The sequence below is a fragment of the Nyctereutes procyonoides genome, unplaced genomic scaffold (assembly GCF_905146905.1).
Source record: "Nyctereutes procyonoides isolate TBG_1078 unplaced genomic scaffold, NYPRO_anot_genome, whole genome shotgun sequence".
In the NCBI taxonomy this organism is placed as follows: domain Eukaryota; kingdom Metazoa; phylum Chordata; class Mammalia; order Carnivora; family Canidae; genus Nyctereutes; species Nyctereutes procyonoides.
Genome location: NW_026575031.1, coordinates 10876828 through 10904105, shown reverse-complemented (window position 1 = coordinate 10904105; position 27278 = coordinate 10876828). Strand labels below are relative to the sequence as shown.

General features: G+C 37.0%; 1 protein-coding gene and 1 pseudogene across 5 annotated transcripts in view; both read left to right on the top strand.

Moving 5' to 3' along the window:
- SPG11 (SPG11 vesicle trafficking associated, spatacsin) overlaps positions 1-27278 on the top strand; it is a 72199-nt gene that overhangs the window by 3485 nt on the left and 41436 nt on the right. For 4 of the 5 annotated variants that reach the window (XM_055316864.1, XM_055316863.1, XM_055316866.1 and 1 more), the window contains exons 3-15: positions 1158-1382; positions 2806-3007; positions 7427-7564; positions 7735-8183; positions 9226-9371; positions 13038-13170; positions 18513-18668; positions 19088-19263; positions 21470-21646; positions 22493-22564; positions 23045-23172; positions 23509-23684; positions 24420-24633. In XM_055316864.1, coding sequence (XP_055172839.1) covers positions 1158-1382; positions 2806-3007; positions 7427-7564; positions 7735-8183; positions 9226-9371; positions 13038-13170; positions 18513-18668; positions 19088-19263; positions 21470-21646; positions 22493-22564; positions 23045-23172; positions 23509-23684; positions 24420-24633 — 2392 coding nt within the window. Of the gene's footprint in view, positions 1-1157; positions 1383-2805; positions 3008-5214; positions 5253-7426; positions 7565-7734; positions 8184-9225; positions 9372-13037; positions 13171-18512; positions 18669-19087; positions 19264-21469; positions 21647-22492; positions 22565-23044; positions 23173-23508; positions 23685-24419; positions 24634-27278 lie in introns of those variants that run through there. The other variant, XM_055316865.1, reaches the window with a different exon arrangement.
- On the top strand, positions 15609-16572 carry LOC129504096 (F-actin-capping protein subunit alpha-1-like; annotated as a pseudogene).

Sequence of the window (27278 nt, the reverse complement as noted above, 5' to 3'; positions counted from 1 at the left end):
AGTGTCTGCCGTCGGCCCAGAGCGTGATCCTGGTTTCCCAGGATCGAGTCCCGCATCGGGCTCCCTGCATGGAGCCTGCTTCTTCTCCCTCTTCCTGTGTCTCTCACCTTTCCTTCTGTGTCTCTCACGAATCAATAAATAAAATCTTTTTTTTTCAATAAATAAAATCTTAAAAAAAAAGAATAAGAAAGTAAAATATCTCATAAATAGTTTTTTATATTTATTACATGTTGAAATTATATTTTGGATGTAAGGGGGTAAATAATATGTAAAAATTAGTTTCACCTGTTTTTTTTTTTTTTCAATGCAGCTACTAGAACAAGTGCAGTTCGCATTTGTGACTGATAATATTTCTACCCGATAGTGCTGATCTAAACTGATTACCCATCCTGAGGGCTGCAGGGAACAGAAATCAAAGCACTCAGGCTTCTATATTTAAGGCAGTAGCATACTCAATACCCTTGGTTTTAAGGATCCTTCTCTTCTTTTAGATTTTTTTCTTTTTAAGTAATCTCTACCACCAGTGTGGGGCTTGAATTCACAACCCTGACATCAGGAGTCACATGCTCTTCTGACTGAGCCAGCCAAGGGCCCCCTTTTTCATTTAAAAAAAAAAAAAAAAAAGAAGAAGCCTGTGATTGTTCTTGTGGGGTTCCTGAGATAAGTGGTTTTTTGTTGTCCCCCCCCCCCCCCGAAACTTCTGGTGTGCTACCAGATTCTGGCTGTAAACAGAAGGAACAGAGACATTGTAGGCTATCTTTTTTTTTTTTTTTTAATGATTTTATTTATTTATTCATGAGAGACCGAGAGAGAGAGGAAAGAGAGAGAGGCAGAGACACAGGCAGAGGGAGAAGCAGGCTCCATGCAGGGAGCCTGATATGGGACTCGATCCTGGGATCACTCACGGCCTGGGCCGATGGCAGGCGCCCAGCCGCTGAGTCACCCAGGTGTCCCTGTTGTAGGCTATTTTTATTCATCCTCTTACCTCCTACCTACCAGTAATCAATCACTTGTTTAGGTGGGTATGATCATAACTGCTTCAAATTGGACAAAGTGCTGTTTCTTTTTTGTTTTACCTGTTTGTGTTCACAAAATCAGAATTACCAACTGTAAAATTGTGACCAGTAAGTTTGAAATAATATCCTTTTGTTTCCTAGGTGTTTCCTTATTATCTTTGAGAATTCTGTCATTTCACAATAACACATCATTATTGTTCATCAATAAATGTATTGTCCTACACGTTATATTTCCTGAAAGAGATGCTGAGATCAGAGTACTCAACTGTTTCACGTTACCCTTGCCTGCACAGGCAGTGGACAGGATCATTGATGTGCAGCTCTGCAGAGGAATTCTTTTTGTTTTGAGTAGTTTAGGCTGGATCTGTATCCTTGGCAGTAAAGATGGGGATATGCGGTGGAGAGGGGATGTGCCTGGAAAGGTGAACCTTTTTTAGGCTTTTAGTTTTAGGGACTGGTATATAGGTAGAATGGTTAGTTTTTCCAGTACAATTTTCCAGGGAAAAAGATCTTCATGAACTTAAAATAATCATTATATTGCTTTATATTCCACTGAAGTATTTTCTAGTAAGTACATTTTTTTCCATAGGCGTAATCAATCCAACTTATTTGTGTTTTTAAATTACATATGCTCTGTATTACCTATTTTTTTGTATTACCTATTTATTCAAAACATGCTTGTTAAATATCTATGTGCTTGTTCTAGAAAGTATTTTGAGAACTACTTAGATGTGATACATACATTTTCATGTATGAATACAATCCACTTATCTAATGATTCCATCATATTAGTGAATCATAGGGTTTGCTTAACCACTTTTAATTTGGTTTTGGAAATATTAGGGTTTTTTTTTTTTTTTTTTTGTCTCTAGTAGATCCATAGATTATCAGCAAAATTGTTTTGAAGACTTGAGAAATTACCCTTTACATGATTGTGGAACTTTTATTTCTGAATTAAAGAGGTGGTTTTTCTACTTAGATATAAAATAGCCTTTATTAAAATTTCTTTTGTAAAAATGTCATAAAATGTTGCATTAACTTCATCTTTGTTGCCAGATAATAGATGGTGCTGTCCAGCAAGGTAGACACGAGGAGGCTTATATGTCTATTGAGCACTTGAAATTGGCTACTGTGATTGAGAAATGGAATTCTTAATTTTACTTAATTACTTTAAATTTAAAAGCTGATACTTTATTCAGTTATCGGAGAACTTTTAAGTATATTTAAGTTCTCAAATGTGAATTTAATGAAGTTTAAATACAGAACAGGTATTTTCAATGAAAGTTTAGTGTCTAAACAGATTTGCTGTAGGTGTAAAATACCAAATTTTGAACATTTTTATGAAAAGTTGTAAAGCGTCTTAATTTTTTTATATCAATTACATGTTGAGATGGTAATATTTTGGATATATTGGATTAAGTAAAATGTGTTATTAAAATTAGGTTCACTGGTTTCACTTTAATAAGGCTACTAAAAAATGTATAATGACAGATATGGCTCACAATACATATTTCTCTTAGCATTGTTATAGAAAACTAGTGGAAAATATTAGGGTATCAATCAAGGCCTGGCACAGTGGATTTTTAGCAAGTGTTGCTGAATGAACTCTGTGGGCCACCAACTTCATAAGTCCTCTGATTCTTGTGATGAAGGCTGCCTCGGTGTCCACTGTTCCCTTTGTTACTATATCTATAAGGTTGCAGCCATGAAGTCTGAACTCCATCCCATCTTCTGCTTTAAGTGGTGAGGCATACTTAAGACTGGTATTTTCTTTAACTCTGACTCAAAGACATTTTTGACATTGTGGATGGAAGACATGTAGCTCATGTGGATTTAGCACTTCACCAAGAAGATATGTGTAATGAACAGCAACAGGAACCAGCCAAGATTTCTTCCTTTACTTCACTGAAAGTGTCTCAAGACCTAGATGTTGTAGTGATTGTCAGCTCCTTCAACTCTGCAGTTGCTCTTAACCTAAACTTGTATTTCAGGTATGTAAGTTACTGCAATCTCTGCTTTGAGGTAAATAATTAAAGCCATAAGAGGTTGAAAATGTACTTGTTAGCTTTTTTTTAAACCAGTTTTAGAGCAGCCCGGGTGGCTCAGCGGTTTAGCGCCACCTTCAGCCCAGGGTGTGATCCTGGAGACCCAGGATCCAGTCCCAGGTCAGGCTCCCTGCATGGAGCCTGCTTCTCCCTCTGCCTTTGTCTGTGCCTCTCTCAATCTGTGTCTCATGAATAAATAAGTAAAATCTTAAAAAAAAAAAAAGTTTTATTTCTCTATTCAGTGAGATTGTGTTCTAGCTACTACATAGATTGTTATTGTAAAATTGTGCAAATGACCATTGGCTACCTTTTTATTTCTTAATATATATCAAAGTTGTGATTATGATTTGTATATGTTATTACATATTGGTTATATCATGTTATTAAATAATCAAGCACAACTTAAAAAATAATAAAGTACATAATGTACAACAGCATAGTTGGCTTTAATACATTATTTACCCACTTTTTGCCCTACATTAGAATAGAAGAAAAAGGTGTTTACCGTATTAAAATTCCTGCTTATGTGTCCGGGATCCTGGCAGCCTTAGGGATTACTTTACTCTTAAAGGACTTTGATAAGATATATTAAGCTAAATTTCTCCAACTGAGGATTTTCTCAGGCGTTTCCCTTGAAGGACCCACACTTGTGGCAATCTAAAATATATTAGTAAAAATTGAGTGCTTATTTATGTTGCTTTTTTATTTAGATATTCTAGTTACTTCTGATTTTGTAAGTTTGAGAGAGAGATGAAAGGTATAAGTACACACCCTAGCCTGTACGTTGCAAATTACTTATCTAAAAGTAGGCTTATCCACATTTGATTTTTATTATTTAGGGCCATTCAAAACCATTAGCATTCTTGGTCCTAACTCAGTATGAATGAGATAAACAAATGGTTGAGTAATTAGGAATGCACTTTGAATGGTTTTATTGCTTATTGTTGGATCACTAGAAGACAAATTCATCTTCACATACCTACCAGAACTTCTTACCACTGTGATTTTTTTTTTTTAAGTGGCTATTTAATGCTTTAAAAAAAAAATCTTTAAGCAGGGATGACTAGCACATTCTCAGGTCATGTGTTTATCATTAGGCTATTTTTTCTGACTAAAACATACCCTGTGTGTATAGAGTTATTTCCTAATTGTCTACCTTGGAAAATAATTTGGTGAGGAGGGAGGAAAGCCTGCTCAGCCACTTTGATCTTCCGGTGTGGGTTCCATTCCTGTAGATGTTTTGGTAACACCTCAAGAAAGCTCTGAAGAGGGCATCAGGAGCTCAGCTACTTTGCCATCAGTCAAAGAAGAGCTAGTGTTCAGTTTCCTATAAATTTAGGGATCTGTCCTGCCCAACTAAATGAGTAATCTCTATTAGTAGGATTTCTCTGGACTTGATAACATTTTATTTTCTAAGTGTGTTCTGAGGTTGAAAAGTGTTTCTCTTTCTTCACTCCTGGTTCTAGCTCTTTTCCCCCCGCCGGAATACAGAATGTCAGTCTCTCCTCATTTTATCTTTTAAGATTTACCTCTCTCATGAGGCCTTTTCTTACTAACACCCCTTCCACTCGTAATTTTATACTAATTTTATCATTTTTTTTCTCTTTGAACTTCTATAGCACTTTGGCTTTGAATTACCATTTGGTACTTAATTGTATAGTGTTGTATTATTTCTCTAATTTTTTTTCATGTTTCCCATAGACTTTGTAAACTCCTTGAGAACCCAAACTCATGGTTTGTTCTTTCAGTTCATTGTCAGTGACTTTTTCTTCCAATTTACTTTAGTTGTCCACTCCCATACTCTCTTCCTGATTTTGAGTTGTTTGAAACTATTCCTCCCCCAAATCACTACCTACATGTCTCATTTTCTAACTACAACCTTCCAAACTTTCTGTGTCACTTACTCAAGTACTCCCACTCTACTTGTCGTCTGACATCATTGGAATTTTCAGACAGTTGACCTTCCCACTCTCATCTTCACTTCCTTCCCTTTCCAGCATGGATTCTGGCCCCCATTTCAATCCCTTTTTAACATGTACCCTAAACTCTTGCTCCTGCTCTATGGTAGCACTTGGTTTGACAAAATCTTTTTTTTTTTTTTTTTTTTTTTTTACTCTGCCTTCTCTGTCCCTGTACCCAAGCAACCAGGCACTTGTGAGAAAACCTCAAACAAAGGAAAATTGATCGCACTGTAAGTTCACTTTCGCTACCTTCAAGTGGTCTCTGAATATTACCTGGAAACTTAATTTTTCATGAGCCCATTCTTTACAATAATGTTTTTAAACCTTCATTTTCCCCAGGTCTCTGCTCATCTCTTTACCCCCAAATCTTGGGTGACTTTGCCCTCTACTTATAAAGGAAGTAGAATCTAATGAGAGCTCCCTCAGTTTCTCACGTTAAGTTACAAACCTGCTTTCCTATACCCATCTCCTTGTCTTACCTCTTATTACAATGATTCCTCTCCTTCTATGAAGGCCCATCCCTCTGTGCTCTGGATCCTAATTCTTCCTTCTTAGAGACTGTTTCCCATTTCCATTTCCATATATATATATATATATATATATATATATATATGATAAAGATATCTTAAAGATATATAAGAAAATGTATATATAAATCTTGAACATCTTTTAAGTATTACATCCATATCTAATTAATCGCCAGGTCCTAGTCATTCCTCCTCCTTAAATGTTTCTTGAATACACTTTTCTTAACTCTTGTGTTATCACTCTCCTCCATGCCACTGTAATCATTTACCTGAAGTAAGGTAACAGCTCATAATTGGTCTCCTGATGTCTGCTTTTACCCCCTCAACTTCATGCTCTGTACGATAGGCAGAGTGATATTGTTAAAATGGATAGCTTCTCAGAGGAATAGCCAGATATTAACATGTGGGGACAAGGTATCCACCTTTTGTTTGGAAACTACCTTTTCCATGCATCGTTTTTCACACTGTCCTCCTGCCTTCTCCTAACTTATCACCTTGATACATGTTTAATAACATACTACCTTCAAATTGTTGAAAGGGTTAATAGTAATTTAAGTTGCTCAGGGTGTTTAAATGGCTCTCTTTCTCCCCCAGCTACTCTTCTGTATCTGATCAGATTGCTTTTCTGTTTAAAACCCTTATTTAGCTTCCACCCACCAAAATGAAACTAAAAATCGTTAATAGTCCATAAAGCACTGCACTGTATCCTACCAGCCTCATCTCGTACCACCTTGCTTTTCATCTACTTTTCTTACTAACACCCCTTCCACTTGTAATTTTATACTAATTTTATCATTTTTTCCTCTGTGCTACCTTAACCACCTTTGTGTTTCTCAAATGTGACAGCCCTTTTCCTGCATATACTCTTGCACGTACACCTGCACTTGTATTTTATCTTTCTAGTTCTAATACATTGCCCTGGTCTCAGCCTATTTTTTTTAAGATTTTTATTTATTTATTCATGAGAGACAGGCAGAGAAAGAAGCAGGCTCCATGCAGGGAGCCTGATGTGGGACTTGATCCCTGGACTCCAGGATCACACCCTGGGCTGAAGGCAGGCGCTTAACTGCTGAGCCACCCAGGGATTCCCTGGTCTCAGCCTAAATCTTACTTTGTGGTGACAGTATTGTGAGCACTTAGGAGCCTGGGCTTTTTTTTTTTTTTTTTTAAGATTTTTATTTATTCATGAGAGAAACAGAGAGGCAGAGACATAGGCAGAGAAAGAAGCAGGATCCATGCAGGGAGCTCAATGTGGGACTCGATCCCTGGACTCCAGGATCACTTCCTGGGCTGAAGGCAGATGCTCAAATATTGAGCCACCCAGGCGTCCCAGTAGCCTGGGTTTTATAGTCACATTGACCTGTTTCAAATCCAGCTCCACTGTTTCTCTGAGCCTTCATTTCTATATCTATAAAATGAGGGTGTATTTACCTCAGAAGGTTGTTGAAAGGCTAGTTTATATGAAGTTTTTATCACAACATCTGCAATATAGTATACAATAAGTGCTCTTATCTCTTCATAAAGCTAACTGCCCATACGTGCCAAACTATTGTTTTCTTAATTGAGATATAATTGACATACATTATATTAGTTTCAGATGTATAACATAATGATTCAGAATCTGTATGTATATATTGTGAAATGAACACCACAATAATTCATTACCACACATAGTTATAAATGGGTCAGATCCTTAAGGCTGACTTTAGCATTCTGCTATAAGCATTGGAGATTAAGAGCCCTGTTTGCAGAAACTTATTGTCTGTATTGTTTCTTCTGAGTGACACCTCCTCCCACCCATTTTTAATAGGAGTGGTACTAATACAGATTTGGATTTGATCATCATTGTTGACCATGGCTATCATTTTAAAATGTAGGCAACACCCAGGACACCTACTGTGTGAAAGAACTCTAGAAGACATTCCTATTGAAGGCCCTGAGGGGATCGATGAAGATGATCCTGTTAATTCTGACTACAACATGAAACTGACCAAGTTTTCCTTTCAAGTTGATAGGTACAGAAACTCCTTCTTTGGATTTACTTTATTATTTCCATATTGTCTCCTTTTTACTAAATGGTTTTACAAAAGTAGACACTTCTTTTTTTAATGCATCATCTTCCTGATTTAGTATTTTATTTAGTGCCTTTCACTGTAACAGGTGTGAGTTCTACCCTATATTCCAGGTCTTGGAAAGCCCAGCTATCATCACTGAATGAAATAATAAAGAGCTCCAAATGGGAGGTTTCCTGTTGTGCTCCATGGTTCCAGAATATTCTGCATTTGGAGTTGCCAGAATCTGGTTACCACAGTACTAGTACACCAGGCTGGGCCTTCATCCCACAGGATGTAATGCATAGCCACTACAAGCTTCCACAGAAAGATCTTGCCAACACCGGTGACCCAGGAAGATCATGGAAAATAATGAACTTTAGTGAACTAAAGGAACCTGTTGAGCTTACATGTATGTCTGTGACAGGATTCAGTGTACTGTTTACTTGGGCAGTGGAAAAGATGGGCTGCACCATTGTCCTTTGGGATTTGGAGACCCAGGGTATCCAGTGTTTTTCCCTTGGCAAAAGGTGTATTCCTATAGATATGAGTGGAGACCAGCAGCTGTGCCTTGTTTTGACAGGTGAGACTGTCTTGTATCAGGTTGAAATCCATTGCTGAGAGGTGTGCTTTCTTAACATATTTTATTTTTGCTCTGGTGATGTCAATGCCTACTCTTCTAAGTGGTAATCTTCACGAGGGAAATTTAGTGTTGCTTTTGGTACTCTTGTCTCATATGTTTGGTTTTTAATTAAGGTTATTTTTGCCCAGCTAAATGTTCAGATACCAAGTCAGAGAAAGTTTTAAGAGTAATAAAGGTTGGTTTTAATCCAGGGAGTCTTGACTTGACTCTGTGCAAGCAAACATTGCAAGCTGGCTGCTTGTGGGTCACCTATGAACTGCAGATTTATTTTGTTTGGCTTGCACTATCTAGGCTTTTAAAAAAAAGACTTTATTATAAACATGTAAAATTAAAGGATTTCTAGCTGTTACTGGAAAATTATAAGATCTGGCAACACTAGGCCTGCATTCCTGCACAGTAACTTATGTGTTGGAGCTGAATTTCAGTTCTCTTAGATGGGTTCTCATTAGGCTCTTCTTGCACTTGTCTCACCACCTGTTTGGCCCTGTAGACATTTGAGTTTGATATTTAAGATACATATTCATTCAGCATTTATACTATAACCTCCTATAAAGCTATTACATGATGTGATTGAACTATCTTTATCTCCTTTAATACCCAAATTTTGGTAATTATGTATTTCTTTGTCTCGAGAGCATGCTCTTTGTTTTATCTTAGTAAATCAGAAATGTAACATCTCTGTAAATAGTTTAAAATTCCAGGGATTGATTGTGTAGGATAATAGAAAAGTAGAAAAGTGAGATTTAGTACTATTTCATAGGGTCCATTGTTGTTGCTAGAATGTATCCTATGGTCCATGTTTAAAAAATAAAACTCTTCTTTAAAAACATTAAAATATCAAATGAACTATGGTCATAGTAGTATCATGTCCAATAAATATATTTATAATTATGGCACTGAAGTATTAATTAGAAATTTGTGTTAGAATCCTAAAACCTAAGTCCTCATAATTTATTTAAGGTAACTTTTATTTTCCTTGTAGAAAATGGACTCTCCCTGATTTTGTTTGGATTGACTCAGGAGGAGTTTTTAAATAGACTAATGATCCATGGAAGTGCCAGCACTGTGGACTCTCTTTGCCATCTCAATGGTTGGGGGAGGTGCTCAATCCCCATACATGCGCTGGAGGTAACAAAATTAAATGTCTGTATGACTTTGCTTGATTATTTTCTGTCATATACTCTTATTTGACTGAAGATTTGGGAGAATTCATTTAGCCTAGCAGCAAAAAGAATTATAGTCTTTACCCAACCATTTGCTTAGTTCTGATTATTACCTGATTCTGCTTAGCAGTTTACCCTTTTTGGCCTTAAAAGATATAAAATTATAACAAACACTAAGAAATAAAAAGTTGCAAGGAATGGAGGCAACATTAAATTGGTAAGACTAAATAAAGTGGAAGCAAGCTATAGAAAGGGTGAACAAGAGTAGTCTTTTGTTTCTGCCTTATGGTCCCCACTCTCTCTCCAGCTGTAGAAGCAACATAACCTGAATTTGTATAGCATTTTTATAGTGCACCCTCTTTTTTTTTTTTAAAGATTTTATTTATTCATGAGAGACAGAGAGAGAGGGAGACAAAGAGACAGAGACACAGGCAGAGGGAGAAGCAGACTCCATGCAGGGAGCCCGACGTGGGACTCAATCCCAGGTCTCCAGGATCACACCCTGGGCTGAAGGTGGTGCTAAACCGCTGAGCCACCGGGCTGCCCTATAGTGCACCGTCTTATATGCATTATCAAGTTTTGTCTTAAAATAACCACATGAGATGGGTTGGATAGTTTTTACTCATTTCATTTTACAGATGAAACACCTTAGGCTCAGAATGGTTGACTAAGTGGCCCATAGCAGTACTGATAAGAGCTGGATGTAGAATCAAAGTTAGGGTACTTTTCTCTATACCACACAGCCCCTGAAAGGTCAAAAACTGAAACTGAAAAAAAAAAAAACTGAAAGTTAATAATGTTATGCTTACATTTGTATTTTAAGGACAACTTTATTGAAATATAATTTCAGGATGCCTGGGTAGCTCAGTTAAGCATCTGCCTTCGGTTCAGGTCATGATCCTGGAGTCCTAGGAGTGAGCCCCGTGTCCGGCTCCTTGCTTAGTGGGGAGTCTGTTTCTCCCTCTCCCTCTGTATCTCCCCCTGCTTGTGTGCTCTTACTTGTTTTCTCAAATAAATAAATAAATATAATATGTTTTTAAAAATAAAATAATTCACATACTAAAATTCACCCATCTAAAGTATAAATCCAGTAGTTTTTAGTCAGGGTCTTATAGCTATCAACACTAATTCCACAACATTTTCATTACTCCAAAAAGAAACATCCTTTGAGCATCTGATTTCAATTATTACTATTTGGTCATTGTTTTAGCTTTTTGTGGTTGTTAAGATTTTTATTTATTTACTTGAGAGAGAGAATGAATGGTGGGGGTGGGGAGAGAAATAGGGAGAGAGAGAAGCAGACTCTGCTGAGCAGGAAGCCCCATACAAAGCTGGACCCCAGGAACTGGAGATTTTGACCTGAGCCAAAGGCATCTGCTGAACCACCCAGGCACCTTGTTCATTGTTTTTAAATATGTTATTTTGAGAATTTTCAAATGTACAGAAAAAATTGCAAAAAATACTGAAATGAACATCCACTTACCCTTCACCATTCATCAGCTGTTAACATTTTGTCTTGACTGTGTACTTCTTCTTTTTGCCAAACTATTAAAAAGTTACTAACTTTGTAACTCTTCAAGTACTTTGGCATAGATCATCTAAGAACAACAATATTCTCTTACTGGGATCCCTGGGTGGCTCAGCAGGTTAGTGCCTGCCTTCAGCCCGGGGCATGATCCTGGAGTCCTGGGATTGAGTTCCACATCTGGCTCCCTGCATGGAGCCTGCTTCTCCCTCTGCCTGTGTCTCTGCCTCTCTCTCTCTCTCTCTCTCTCTCTCTCTCTCTCTCTCTCTCTGTCTCTCATGAAAAGATAAATAAAATCTTAAAAAAAAATTCTCTTATTTACTCATATACAATTCAGTTTTTCCTCCCACCAATCAAAGCAAAGGCAGTTTTTGTTGTTGTTGTTGTTGTTTTTATGGTCTCCTTTTGGGAGCAGTTTTTCTCGTTTACGGTTTTTGGACAGTGTCGCTTTGTATGGACTCTAGGTTTATCCTCTCTTTTCCTCCATCCATATGGACCTTCCACCAGTACCTCCCACCTCAACCTGCCTGGTCTGTTAACATCAGAACAGAACTTCAAAGTGTGATCCTTAGACTAACAGCATCACCATCACCTGGAGATTTATTAGAAGTGTAGATTATGTCTTACCTCAGACCTACTAAAATAGAAACTCTGGTGGCAAGCAATTTACATTTAAATGAACTCTCCAAATAATTCTTAGGCACAGTGCTTTAGGGTAGGAATGGCAAACTTTTTCTGTAAAGAATCAGATGGTAAGCATTTAAGAGTTTGCAAGTAGGTTTCTATTGCAACTACTCAGATGTGCCATTGTAGCCATTGGGAATATGTAAATGATGGGTGAATGGGTGTGCTGTGTTCCCATAAAACTTCATTTATGTAAACAGGCAAGGGCTGAATTTGGTTGATGGGCCTTAGTCTTCCAACACCTGCTTTAGGCCATCAGAAAGATGCAGAATCCTTCAGACCACAGTTGGTTTTAGAGCTGGTACGTTTCTGGATTTGTCTTTGGACTAATTTTTATCCTGGGAGGATTTTTTAATTTGTTTCCTGCATTTAAAGTGTGTGTAGGGCAGCCCGGGTGGCTCAGGGGTTTAGCACCATCTTCCCTGCCCAGGGCCTGATCTTGCAGACTTGGGATCGAATCCCACGTCAGACACCCTGCATGGAGCCTGCTTCTCCCTCTGCCTGTGTCTCTGCCTCTCTCTCTCTCTGTGTGTGTGTGTCTCACGAATAAAAAAATAAAATCTTTAAAAAAAAAAATAAGTGTGTGTGTGGGACGCCTAGGTGGCTCAGTGGTTGAGCGTCTGCCTTTGGCTCAGGGTATGATCCCAGTCCAGGGATCCAGTCCTGCATTGGGATCCCTGAGAGAAGCTTGCTGCTTCTTCTGTGTCTCTGCCTTTCTGTGCATCTCTCATGAATAAATAAATCTTAAAAAAAAATGTGTGTGTGAGACTGATTTTTTAAAGATTTTATTTATTGGACATGGAGGGCACAAGCAGGAGGAGCTAGAGGGAGAGGGAGAAGCAGGCTCCCTGCTGAGTAGGGAGTTTGATGCTGGGTTTGATACAGGGCTCTCAATCCCAGGACCCCAGGGATCATGACCTGAGCCAAAGGCAGATGTTTACCTGACTGAACCACCCAGTCGCCCCAGAATCTGTGATTTTTAAGTGTGTTGTATGGAAAACTTATTCAAGATGCCTAGTTAGAAAGGTGAATCTATTTTAGCTTGCTTTTTCAGAGAACTTTGTATCACACTGTTTAACATTTTAATTCAAATGGACCCTAACTTACCTGTAATAATGGTCCCCAAGTACCTATCTTTGAGTAGTAATAGATTTACAGATGGTAGAGTTCAAAGTGTTTTCTAGTCTAACCTCTTGTTTCTACTGAAACAGAAATTGATATTCAGAAAAGTTAGAGACTTGGCCCAGGTTTCATAAATAGTCATTTTCCTAATCCTTACCAGAACCAGGGTATTGCAGCTAGATAGCCTTGTGTTTCTTGTAGTCTCAGTGCATTAAATTCTAACGTTAAAAAAAATTAAAAATCCATATCCCTGATTTTTTCATATTGTAATTTTTTTTTTCTGATTTTCTCCTGTTTCAGGCTGGGATAGAAAATCGTCAGCTGGACACCGTAGATTTCTTTTTGAAGAGCAAAGAAAATCTTTTGAATCCATCCTCAAAATCTTCCATACCGGATCAGTTTGATGACTTTCCATCTCATTTATATTTAAGAAGTAAGTAGAAGGGGCAGCCCAGGTGGCTCAGTGGTTTAGCGCCGCCCTTCAGCCCAGGGCCTGATCCTGGAAACCCGGGATCGAGTCCCACATTGGGCTCCCTGCATGGAGCCTGCTTCTCTCTCTGCCTGTGTCTCTGCCTCTCTCTCTGTCTCTCTTTCTCTCATGAATAAACAAAATCTTTGAAAAAAAAAAAAGTAGAAAAAGCTTCTACATTTGTATTTATCATTTATTTTTTTAGTCACTTTCAAATTATTGTTGAGCATTCTGATGACTGACTGAATTGCCAAAACTCAGTCATGACATTTTATGTGCTTTGTGGAATCTTGAGGGAGTTGGTGGAATCTATAAATGTTCTTATTCTAAGTGGGGTGTTTATTGTTCATATCTTGTACTGTGCTTTGTATTTTTAGTATGCAAGGAAGAGATGACCTTTTAAATTCAAGAGAATTTTATTCAAAAGAGAATAAAATTCATTTGCAAAATTACCCACCCCTGCAACTATCTGAGACATTTAGTGTGATGGTTGAGTTATGGATTGAGACTCGTTACAAAAATTTTCAGCCTAGGGGCTCCCTGGTGGCTCATTCCTTTAAAGGCTGCTTTCGGCTCGGATCATGATCCCAGGGTCCTGGGATTGAGCCCTGCATCAGGCTCCCTTCTCCCTCTCCCTGCCACTCCCCCTGCTTGTGTCCTCTCTCTCCCTCTTTCTTTCTCTCTCTCTCTCTCTCTCTCTCTCTCTCTCCCTCTCTCCCCCCTTCTCTCTGTCAAATAAATCTTTATAAAAATTTTTTTCAGCCTAACTCTTCAGTTTTTTTGCTACATTACCAACACTTCAAGATTTGACTCTCCTATTTAATAAACAGGAAACCTAGCTTTTATTCTTGGACCAGGTAGCCATGCACATCCTGACCTTAGAGGGATAAGGTAGTAAAGTATGTTTTTCCTGATACATACAGTTTTATAATCTTTTTTATTTTTTCATTTGGTGATATATTATAGACCTCTTTCTTGTACCCACCCATATTTCTATTAAGCATTTAGACTGATCCCAACTTTTACTGTAGTTAATGTGCCACAAATGCTGTGTGTGTATGTGTGTGTGTGTGTGTATAATTTCACATATATAAAATTGTTGGAATAAATCTGTAGATGTGAAATTTCCAGGTCAAAGAGACACATGATTTACATGTTTTTTAAAGATTTTATTTATGTCTCTGCTTCTTTCTCTGTGTCTCTCATGAATAAATAAATACAATCTTTTCAAAAAGAGAGGGATTTGGGCAGCCCGGGTGGCTCAGCGGTTTAGCGCCGCCTTCAACCCAGGGTGTGATCCTGGAGACCTGGGATCGAGTCCCACGTTAGGCTCCCTGCATGGAGCCTGCTTCTCCCTCTGCCTGTGTCTCTGCCTCTCTCTCTCTCTGTCCCTCTCATGAATAAATAAATAAATCTTTTTTTAAAAAAAGATTTTATTTATTTGAGAGCATGTGAGCTGGGGTGCAGGGAGGGGAAAATAATCTCAAGGAGACCTTGTGCTGAGCATGGAGCCTGTCTCTGGGCTTGATCTCTCCTGACCTGAGCTGAAACCAAGAGTCGGATATTCAATGGACTGAGTCACCCAGGCACCTCATGATTTACATTCTTAAATGTTTTGATAAATTGTCCTCCAGAAAAGTTCTATCAACTTATACTCACTCTGATTCCATGGAGAGAATGACAACCTTTTTTTTTTTCCCCCATCAGTGTAGTGTTTTCACACTGTAGATTAGCAGCTTCTTTTTTTAAGCATATTCTCTTTCATTTTGGTGCACAGTTTTGTCTCTTCCCTCTTGCATTGCTAACTTTTTTTTTTAACGATCCAGTTAGTATCTTTTTAACGTCTGTTGAATTTATAGAAAAAAGCCTGGTTTGTTATAAGTGAGGCCATTAGCAATTGTATGGTCAATATTCACTTCTGTTTGGTCAGTGATTTCTCCTCATTCTGTTCTCATTTGCACTACTCTGGCTTAAAGGGTGGGGATGAGCCTGGAAATCAGTGTGGAAATAGTTTACCAGCTCTCTTGGGGGTCAAACCCATGTTTCTTATAGTTCTCATGGAATTCTGGAGGTGGAGCTAATGCTGAGATTAACAGGAATCCCTTTATTAGGACTTGTAGCTAGCAAATGAAGGTTTCAGGAACCCATACTTCTTGCTTTCATCTGCATGTTTAATAGAATGGTTTTGGAATGAGACAGGCAGAAGTTCAAATTTTGACTCTTCCATTTACTTTCCAAATTAGCTTGGGCAAGTTATTTTAACACCGCTTAACCTCAGTTTCTTCATTTATGGAAAGGAGGCCACAACACCTACCTCTCAGCGTTGTTGAAAATCATAAACGAGGTAGCATTTATAAGACACCAAGTCCAGTAGTTAAGATACAGCATAGGTGGTCAGCAAAATGGTAGTTACTAGTAATATCAGTAAATGATGACTAACATCACTAGAATCACTAACATTTGCAGGTAAGACTTCATAAAAGTTTTGTGAGCTTTTTGAAAATAAGATATTGGTCCTTGTTTTACACTTAAAAACACCGCAGTGTGTCAGAGCAGCCCAAGATGGCTAACTTTGAGAATTCATCACTCATGCACCCCCAGGGGATTTTAATGAAGTGTTCAGTGATGTCTAGTTATTACTTAATAATGACAGTCCCCTCAGGGAAGGGGCAGCACATGCATTCGCCCAGTATAGCATTATCAGTTCACACCTATGAAGATCAGGTCTGAATTACTAAACATGGTGACCTGGGTAATAGCAGATTTTTAGATCCAAGAAACAAAATTTCCTTTAAGTTTGATCACTTACAGAAAGGAGCTAGTGACCCCCAGCCAGAAAATATAGATGGAGATCTGAAGTCTTAGAGAGAATCTTGTGACCGTGCTTTAAGAGCCTATGTGAAAGATCATTATTCCTATGGCTTCTGTAATGTTTATGGTAAAACTATAGATGGGTAACAGACCATCATTGCATGTATTGAAAACCACTAGTTTCAGTCTAAAAACTTCTGGAAAGATTGTTGGAGAACAGAATTGAAGCTCACTGTCACACCACCTACAGCCCAACTGGTTGGAGTACTTAAGTTTCAGGTTCACATTATGAAGATAACAATGTTCAGATGGTTAGTCATAAAGGTGTACAGGATTCAGTAACTGCTTCAAATGAAGTCCAAATTGCCAAGGAGTTCATTAAAACCATAGAGCATGCAGAAAATGAATATCAGACAGTGTTTAATGAAAACTATCAAATAATGTCAGACAATTACATTCAAGGCCATATGCTGGCAGCTTCCAGTTCTTTGCCCCCAAATCGACTGGAACAAGATACTGAGCTACAAGATTGGCAAAGAAATGCAGAACACTTAAAGACTGAATGTAGGATTCTTTGGTATGTGGAAAGAAAAGATTCAATATGTGGTCATATAGTAAATAAGTGATTTATCAACAAGGGTGATATTTTTATTACAAAAACATAGTTTAAGAGGTACCTGGATGGCTCAGTTGGTAGAGCATGTGACTCCTGATCTTGGGAGTTGTGAATTTGAGCCCCATGTTGGGTATAGAGATTACTTAAAAATAAAAAAATAAATAAAACTTTTTTTAAGATTAAAAAAAATTATTTGAGGGAGAGAGAGAGCGTTCGTGCATGAGAGCATGGTGGGGGATGAATAGGGGGAAATGGAGGAGCAGGCTCTCTGCTGAGCAAGGAGCCTGACCACGACCGTGTGGGGCTCAGTCCTAAGACTCCAAGATCATGACCTGAGCAGAAAGCAGATGCTTAACCTACCGAGCCACCCAGGTGTCCCGCCTCCAAAATTTTTTTTTAAAGTGTTTTTGCTAGGGCTTTCAAAATTATTAGGTTTTCTAGACTTATGGAATACTGTTGAACCTATAACTTCATCTTGATTCTTTCTTGTTCTCTGCCTTGTAATTTCCTGTTTTCACTGTATCTACTTGTAAATTTTTAAAAAAATTCTGCCACATTTAATGATGGTCAGAGAGATCTATCCTGGAATCATTTTACTATTTAGAAAATTTTCCTAAAAAAAAAAAAAAAAAAATTTCCTAGCCATGAAGTCCTATTACTAATATAGACAGGTAATATGCTCAGTATTTTCCTACCCATAATTTTCAAAGCACTTCTGGTACTTGAGTTGTTTTTATTGATCTGCCAACAGCTGAAGAGGCTATGCTACAAACTAGCTGAATGGAAGACACATAGATCTCTCTCCCTCTGACTGCTTTGATTATCATTTATAGCATCTCATATCTGTAGTATTCAAAAGTTTGGATTGGGCTTTTTAGGTCCTTTTGTGTGGGCAAAGAAAGTTTTCTGGAAATTCCATCATAGCCAGCTTCTGTGGGGAAGTTATTTTTAAATCCAAAGACTTGAACCACATTCCCTGCACATGAATGTGTTTGCATTTTTTCTCTTACCTCATTGTCTCCTTCCCATCTAGTACCATTATAGTTACAGGGATCTGCATTTTTAGAAGAGTTTTACCCATTATTATTTTTTATTATTCAAGAACTGTTGACGTATTAGGGATATAGTAGAGTATAAAACCGGAAAAATGCAGATGTTGAAGGAATAATAGGTATCTTGTGCTTTAATATTTTGTAGCAGATGAATCAAACAACTATGTAAATCACCAACAGAAACTAAAAATGAACCAAAGTGTGAAAAGAATACATTCCAGGTAGAATCTTTCTACTGTAATTTGTTATTTAAGGGAGTACTAGTGATTTGTTCTAAATAAGATGTAAAACTTGTTCCAAATTCCTCTTCCTCAGTCCTGCCTGCCAAGAACTCAAATGTAACAGTGATACAGAAACCTTTCCCACGTACTTTGGCAAGTATATTTGTGATCTCAGAATATAAAGGTGATGTAGGTATGATATGACAATTGGTAATGGTGGGCTTATTTACATTGTTTACACTTCTATGACCAGGCCTTAAGGGAAAGTTAGTTTTTAAAAAAAAGTATTGACTTCCTCCTTATCTCCAAATACATGTCAAAAAAGAAGGATGTTTGTGCTTCAGATTTGTTTTTGCTCAGTAATACAGTCAAGCAACTTTGTTTCCAGGTGACCCATTGAGCTGTGTAAACATTATTACTTCAAATAAAATATATTTGTACTATGTGTATTATCTATTCATATCATGCTATCCTTTTTACCAGGTAGTCCAATGGGAATATACCTGTTTTGTTCTAAAAAAAAAAAAGTATGGTATTTTTAGATATGTTAGTTTTATTAGGAATATACTGATGATGTTCATGTTCATTTCTTTGGTTCTTTCTCAGATGTGGAAGAGCTGACACCAGCATTGGATTTACTTTGCTCAGCAATTAGAGAAAGTGATTCTGAAACCCAAAGCAAACACTTTTCAGAACAGTTGCTTAACCTTACACTGTCTTTTCTTAACAAACAAATAAAGGAGCTTTTTGTTCACAATGAAGGTAAGAATAGCAGCAAAGAGGGGTGTAACTGCCCTATTCCTGTGTCAGGATGGAGATACAAGTGGTAGATCCTTTTGCATGAGAGAGCATGAGTCAATAGAGTGCTGTTTACTAAAGCTGAGAAACGTCAGTGTATGATTGATGAGTGACATCGATTCTAATCCTGGGAAAGTTGACAGAAAGGACCAATCATTGTGTAAAGGATTGTATTAAAATATAGAGCTACTTGTTAATAGGAAAAAGCTCAATTTTTTTTGTCTGAAATTTGAAAACACTGAGTTTAAATTTTGGCATTTTCTAGAATTCTTTATAATCATAACAGCTTATGGCTTCTTCTGTCTAGTTCTTTCTCTATGGATATATATACATACACATATATTTTTGTATATATTAAATTGGCAAATTGGTGTTTTCCATAGAATTAGATGAACATCTACAGAAAGGAGTGAACATTTTGACCAGCTACATTAATGAACTTCGAACCTTCATGATAAAATTTCCTTGGAAGATAGTAGACCCAGTAGATGAATATGATGTAAGTGAAAATGTCCTCAAAGTAAGAGAGAGTGATACATGGGAGAAACTCAGCATTGAGGTAAATATGAATAATTATCACTCATTTTATTTGCCAGATTCTGAAGATCTGAGAAAACAAACAGAATTTAGAATCTTACACTTGTGATTCAGAATCTTTGGCAAGGGTTTTACATTTTACAGATTTGGAGATCTTTGGACACAACTTCAAATTTATGTCTACAAACTTCATTTATTTAATTTAGAACACAGGTTCCCTCTTCATGCCTGATCTGCCCACTTGGATCCAGTGACAGGCACCCAACCCCAGACCCATGTGAAGTGGCACACTGTTAACAATACTTCCTCAATAGCTAGAACCTGGCACTTTAGACTTAAGTATCTGCCTGAACTTTGAATAAATCAAATTGCTGCTGATGGTTTGATCTTAGGAAACTTTTATTTTATGCCATTATGTCTTAGAAGTATACTCGATTTGAGTCCTATCTTAGATTCTAGTTAGGATATCTTGCCTTTTAAATTTTCTGTGCCTACCTGCTTGCTTTTCTTTTTATAATAGAAGTCAGTACAACCAAACTGTGTTGCCCTCCTTATGACTAGGGCTTGAAAGAATCCTTCCACCCACGTAGAGAGCATTGGCTCTGGAAAGACAAAGACCAAAATGTTTAACCCAGATGATCAAACTCAGTAGGGAGTGAAAGGGATAAGTTTGACACACTGGCAGGTTTGCAGGACTGCTGGTCTTGAGGTGGAGGAATAGGGAAGTACCTGATGTGACTGCATTTTCTGTATTTCTTATTCTCAAGCCAAAAATTACTTGATTTTCCCTCTACTTTTTTGGTTTCTCTTTTCCAGTCACCTTTGCAGGTTTCATTTTCTGTTTTTTACCCTTTAACTTGCTCCAAGGTTCCATCCATGGTTCTCTGGTCTTTTGACTCAAAATAATTGATTTTTAACTCTACTTTGATAGAGGCTGTGGACTCTGTCTTCAAAAAATGCTTGTGAATGTGTACATGTATACATACATACAGTTTTGCACATGGCTTAATGGGATTTACAGACCACTCTAAAGCCCCAGGTTAAGAATGCCCCTTTTCTCTTCAGTCTTGGGTGTAGGTCTTCAATGTAGGTCTTTATTTCTTCTAGGTAGGATTGTTATAGGAACCTTCTAATGCCTTACTATACTGAGCTTGAATCCCTTTCAATCCATTCCCCACATTGCTGCCTGAATATTCTTCCTAAAGTATATATCTGATTAGATCTCCTTTGGCTTTTAAGATTATGTAGTGTATCCACATAAGTTTTAGGATAAAATCCATCTCCCATGTATGGCACCGTGCATGGTGGAACCTCTGCTTTTCTTTCAAGTCTCACGGGCTACTCTGTCCAGCTTTTTCTCCAGTTAAATTAATTCCGAGGTTACTAAAGCCTGATACTATTTCTTGCCTTTATGCCTTTGTACATAGTCTCTCCTTTATTTTTTAAGATTTTATTTATTTGAGGGACTCCTGGGTGGCTCAGCAGTTGAGCACCTGCCTTCAGCTCAGGGCGTGATCCTGGAGTCCCAGGATTGAGTCCTGCGTTGGGCTCCCTGCATGGAGTCTGTTTCTCTCTCTGCTTATGTCTCTGCCTCTTGCTCTCGCTCTCTGTCTCTCACATGAATAAATAAATCTTTTTTTTTTTTTTTTTTAAAGAGAGAGCATGTGCACACACTCGTGTGAGCACAAATTTGGGGGAGGGGCAGAGGAAGAGAAGCAGATTCCCCAGTGAGCCAGGGAATCTAGGACTCTGAGATTATAACCTGAGCCAAAAAAAAGATGCCCAACTAACTGAACCACCCAGGCACTCCCACAGTCCCTCTTTTTGGAATACTTGTCCTTTTTCCTCAATGTATAACATATATATAACACTTGCCTTGTAAACTTTACCTCATTAGTCTTCTCTACTAGGATGTCTTTTCTTTTTTGTTACCCCTTTTATTTAAATGTTTCTTCTGGGTCCTCCTTTCTAGCACCCTGGGATACCTGTAGCATTGCCTCTATCATATAGGACTATACTCAGTTATTTGTGTATTTTCCACTAATCTAAAAACAGGGTCTGTGTTTTGGTCCACTTCATTTCCCCTATGCAAAGCCCCAAATCTCACAGCAGATTTTCAGCAAAAGTCCATTAGGTGCTCAATAAATATTTAAGTCCCATGTAGATCACCATAATAAGGAAATAAAAAGTAATTTAAACAGCAGATATTTTCCTTTTTTTTTTTTTAGGAAGTTATTGCCAGTGCTATTTTAAACAACAAAATACCAGAGGCACAGACTTTCTTCAGGATTAACAATCATTCTGCTCAAAGACTTGAGGAGCTGATTAGAATAGGCCTAAATTTGGTCTTTGACTGTTTGAAAAAGAACAATATAAAGGAAGCATCTGAACTTTTGAAGAATATGGTGAGTTGTATAATCTGTCTGATCTTAAAGTATTTAATGTAAGAAAAAATCTCTATTTAATACAATTTCTGGTTGATAGAGAAATTGATTTGTTCCTAGTTGTGTCACAAACTAAGAAATTTACATAGCTTGTACTGGGAAATAATAATAGAAATGTTCTTTAGTACTGATAACTTTTTTTGAGGAGGTTTTTTTTGGTGGGGGAGTTGCCATCATTTGCCCTCTGTTACACTTGGCACTTTGGTTAGGAAACAGTGCTTTTCTTAGAAGGTTTCACACATTTCAAAGCATGCACAGGACCTCATTTTTAAGGGGACATTCTGGGTTCTTTGTGTGAACCTTTATATCTCCATTTGAACTTTTTAGTGGCTTCTACCTTTGCTTTGTGCTTTGTGGTTTTATTTCATTTGAGAAGGGAAAAGTCCTAGAGATAGGCCTCCTGGACTAAGCTGAGACCTGGCCCTAATCTGTATGGTTGGCGTCTTGCCCATGCTAACTTTCTGGAGATGTAGAGGAGTAAAACTATGTAAGGGTTGTGATTTGCATGGACTTCTGTTTTCAAGTAAATCATTATAGAAGATACCTGGAGTTTTGCTCATATGGTAGCCCCATCATTATCTTAAATTGTTCTGTGTGCTGCCTTTGTCTGGCAAAATGGCTAAGGGCTTTAGGGATAGGAGATATATATAATAAATAGAATGAATGTTCACAAGAGCCGAAAAACTGTAGAATTTTAATAGGATACATGTCTATAATAGAGTACTTCTTTATACAACATATATTTATGTTTAAAACCTCCCTATTACAAAATATAAAGGTTTTGAAATTTTTCTCTGTTTACTATAGGGCTTTGATGTAAAAGACCAGTTGCTCAAGATATGTTTCTATACAACTGATAAAAATATACGGGACTTTTTGGTAGGTAAAGGTGAGGCTATATAATTTATATCTTCTAGTAAACCTTGGTGAAACTACAAATGAGTTATTTTAATATTCAGCTACTATCTAGTAAGTAAAAGTATGAGAACTCCTTTGTATTTTTTAAGGATTGTTTAGCATTTGTGATAAAAGAAAATTTGTGTTAATTTTTATATACCTCAAAAATTCAAAACAATTTTTTTTAAGATTCTATTTATTCATGAGAAACAGAGAGAGAGAGAGAGAGAGAGAGAGGCAGAGACACAGGCAGAGGGAGAAGCAGGCTCCATGCAGGGAGCCCAAGGTGGGTCTCGATCCCAGGTCTCCAGGATCACACCCTGGGCTGAAGGCAGTGCTAAACCGCTGAGCCACCCGGGCTGCCCCAAAATATAATTCTTAAATGGCTTTAAATCTCATGACATTTGTTTTGCAACTTTGCTTCATTTTTGTGAGGTCACTGGTTAATTATTCTTTATTCAGGTGGAAATTTTAAAAGAAAAAAATTATTTTTCTGAAAATGAAAAAAGAACTATAGACTTCGTGCATCAAGTTGAGAAGTTTTATTCAGGACATTTTCAAGAAAATATGCAGATCCAGTCCTTTACCAGGTAATCTCATTTTCCCACTTTTGATAATTTGGAAAAAATACTGTGGACAATGTTTAGTTTATAAGTATTAGTGAGAACAGGCTTTTTATGTGGAACTGAGCTTATGTTCTCTCTATGAAGATAAAACTTGTACCATCCAGAAAGGACTCAGGAATTTCCTATCATTTCCATATATGTATAATCACATATATATTTTTAAGACAATAAATACAAAAATGAAAGACAATAAATACAAAAATGAATTGTGTTCACTGAAAGAGTAGAAGTTCATGAACAGATAAAAAGGAATGATGCTTTTTCCCTCCAAAAGTAAAAACATTTATATCGCTGTTTTAGGTATTGGATAAAGGAACAGGATTTTTTCAAGCACAAATCTGTTTTGGACTCACTCCTGAAATATGATCCTAAAGATAAATTTAACAAACAGGACCATAGAATTGTGTTAAATTGGGCTCAGTGGTGGAATCAACTAACACAAGAATCCATCCTTCTCCCCAGGATAAGTCCAGAAGGCAAGTGTAAAGAACCTAAAATCTAACATGTTGAATAAGGATTAAATTAGGCATTGATATTTGAAATTTTCATGAGTCTTCATTTTAGAATTCCTTTTGGAGGAAAAACAACAGTTGCTTTAAAAGGCGAGTCTGCATTAAGACCTCTTTCATATCTCAAGATTTTTGTGAGGTATTTATAATGTGATAGTGGAAGAGAAAAGCCGTATGTTTTGGTGAATTGAGTTTTCAAAGCTAAGAATTCTCTTCCTGGCCTCAAAGTTACATCTTTGTTTTTCCAAATAGTCTGCGAGTTTTTTCTTTTGCATACCAAGGATCTGTATCACATCAGGGCTCTGGGGAACAAACAGTGATAATTCATGGAACGTTAAATTCATGTTTACTATTACAGCCAAAGTTTTTATTTATATTAAGGAAAAAGGAAGAAGAGACCTGAAAAGATATGTGAAATAACAGCTAACTTCCATGTTTCATTTAATCACTGTAGTAATGAGAAGCAACATTTAGCTCTTGATTATGAAATGAGCACTAAGGAGGAAAATAGTAAAAGGAGTAGCAGGCCTGCATAATTCATGTTATATAAATATTTGGGCAGATCATTATATCTATTCAGTTAACTAGTGTTGAGTTTCATGTCAATAACCATAATTCATTGCTATTTTAAAATGCCTTTTATTCTTTTTTTTAAATGTATTTTATTCTTCTTTTTTTTAATGTCTTTTATTCTTAATGCAGAATACAAATCATGTTCTCCTGAAGCCCTTTGGAGCTATCTCACAGCCCATCATGACTGGTCAAGCATTAGCTTGTGGATTGAAGAATTTCAGGCCCAGAACAGTTGTGTTTTACTGCAGCAGAACAAATGGCCCCTTCTGACTGTTGATGTTATAGACCAGAATACTTGCTGCAACAACTACATGAGGAATGAAATTTTAGATCAGCTGGCCAGGTTGTGTAACTGTGGGGAAAAATACAAGAAAGGTCAAGAAAAAATAATGGTGTAATTTTTGCTCTGAAATGCCATAAATCCAATGCAATCTTGTTTTATAGTATTCAAAATTATAAAGGTATTTATCTATTGAGATTTTAAAATCCCACACATTTAGCATCATGTAGTAGTGAATAGGCTCTCAAATTGTAGATAAAGGTTTTCTGCAAGCCATTATATGTGCTTTGGTATAGAAGTGGTCAGCTGTCAGGCTACAAGGATCAAATGGCAGGAGGTGGGATGAGGATACCTTAGTATCATGTAATGTCTGCCACTCTACTCCCAGCTGTCCCTGTATGCTGCATGTGGACTTGAACTAAAGAGGATTGCTCAATTAAGAAATTAATGAGGGGAAGTAGCTCTTGAAGTGATGAGTGGAGACTTTAAAATTTTAATTCATTGCTAAAAATAATTCTGTTAGATTGAACCATGCAAACTTGCCATTTGTGCAGGTCAAAGATGGTTGAATATCAACAATTTCATATGGTTCAGCCTAAGCTGTCTTTCTAAGCTATTAAAATAATATAAGGAGACAATAACATATGTGTTAATTTGTTAAGTTTCATAAAGTTATTCCTGTGTATTTATTTTGTGTTTATACTTATTGGGGAAGTATAGCTATATTGTCCAACCCAACTTGAAGACGTGGAGAGTGAGATCTGGAGAAGCTAGGAGCTTTGCCCATACCAGTTACTTGCAGACTTCAGTTCTTTTACCCGACTTGGCACTGGCTGGTCTTTCCATTGTACTAATTCCTCTTCTGGTTTACCGGATATAAAATTACTATAACTTGCATGCTTATCAAATATGTAGCTTAATATCTGATTGTTTAAAAAGCTAGTATATGTATGATTTAACATGAATTATGACATTAATGAGTTAATGAGATCTACAGTAACAGAAGGGAAAATATACCACCCTGATAAATACAGAAAAGCATTTGATAAAATTCAGCATCTATTTATAATAAAAGCTACATATTAGCAAACTAAGAATAGACAAATTACCTTAGCTTGAAAGGGGTATCTAAAAAAAAAATTTTTTTTTTCTAGCTAACATTATGCTTGATGGTGAAACATCACAAACATTCTCTTTAAATTTGGAGCAAGACAAGCCTGTCATCAGTTCTTCCCAAGTTGATCTTTAGATATAATGAAATCTCAGCAGTTTTCTTCTGGATTTCAACACGCTGATTATAAATATTTATATGAATGCAGAGGGTCAAGACTAGCCCTGAAAAAAGAACTTGCCCTACCAGATATAAAAGCTTATTTTACAGCTATAGCAATTAAGACAGTGGGAGTATTGGTTCAAGGATAGACAAATAGACAATAGAACAAAATAATGAGCATAGAAACAAATTTCCGCGTGTATGCTCACATTATATATGACCGAGTGGCACTGCAGTGTGCAAAGAACAATCTTCGATAAAAGGGGCTAGGATAACTGGATAGCTATGTGGGGGGGGGGGGATTAAATTGGACTTTCTGGCTTCTATCATGCATACAATCAATTTCAAGTAGATTTGAAAACCTAAATGGCAATGTAGACAGAAGCTCTATAAAACTTTTAGAAGATGTAGAATTTCTTCATGACCCTGGGAATAGGATGTGCTTTCTAAACAGCCTAGAGGGGTAAAGGAAGAGAAGGGTTACTGAGACCTAGAGAGCTACCTGGCAAGAGTTGTGTCCCCTAGTGGAAAGTGTCGGTCAGCCTGCAGTCACTCAGCACAAAGAGAGTCAAGGTATCCCCATCCTCTTTTTTCTGACTCTTATTACCATTTGATGTGGGTCTCCCATTGGGTGAACCAGAATGGAAGCCTGGGAACACTGGAGTCTTCTGTCCAAGTGATCATCTAGAGACAGAGGGCAAGAGAAGAGTAGAGCTTGGATCTGGAAGGGAAAGGTATCAGGGCACACAGGCATTTCACAAGAGAGGAGGCACAAATGGCCAATAAGCATATGAAAAGATGCTTTTCTTCACTTGTAGTCATGGAAATGTAAATTTAGTTTGCCAAAAATCTAGGAGCACTTGCAATGACCATCAAAGGTAGAGCATAATCATGTAGCATAATCATACAATGGAGTATTATATAACAACAAAAAGGAACAAATTTAAAAAAACAAAAAAAAAAAAACAAAAAGGAACAAATTGTAGTTATGGGTGTTGACATGGTTAAATCATACAATGTTGAATAGAAGTAAGACTAAGAACAGTATATCCAGAATGTACCATTTATATATAAAGTTTAGAATAGGCAAAACCAAACCAGATTATTTGGGGTTATATATATGACTGGTAAAACTAAGTAAAAGTAGGGAATGGTTATTACAAAGTCAGAATAGTGGTTACCTCTAGGGGTAGCAAAGGACATGCAGTGGGAGAGGAATATACCAAGGGCTTCTAATATAATACTCTATTATCTGGCTGATGGTAACATAGTATTTCTATAAATGCCACATTATATATGTTCTGTTTTCCTTTGTGTGGTATATATAGTTAACAATAAATTTGTAAAAAAGTAATATTAATGCAAATTTCTATTCTTGTTTAGTAGTTGATTTAGTTAAATTCTGCTTTAGTTTTTTTTTTTTTTAAGACTTATT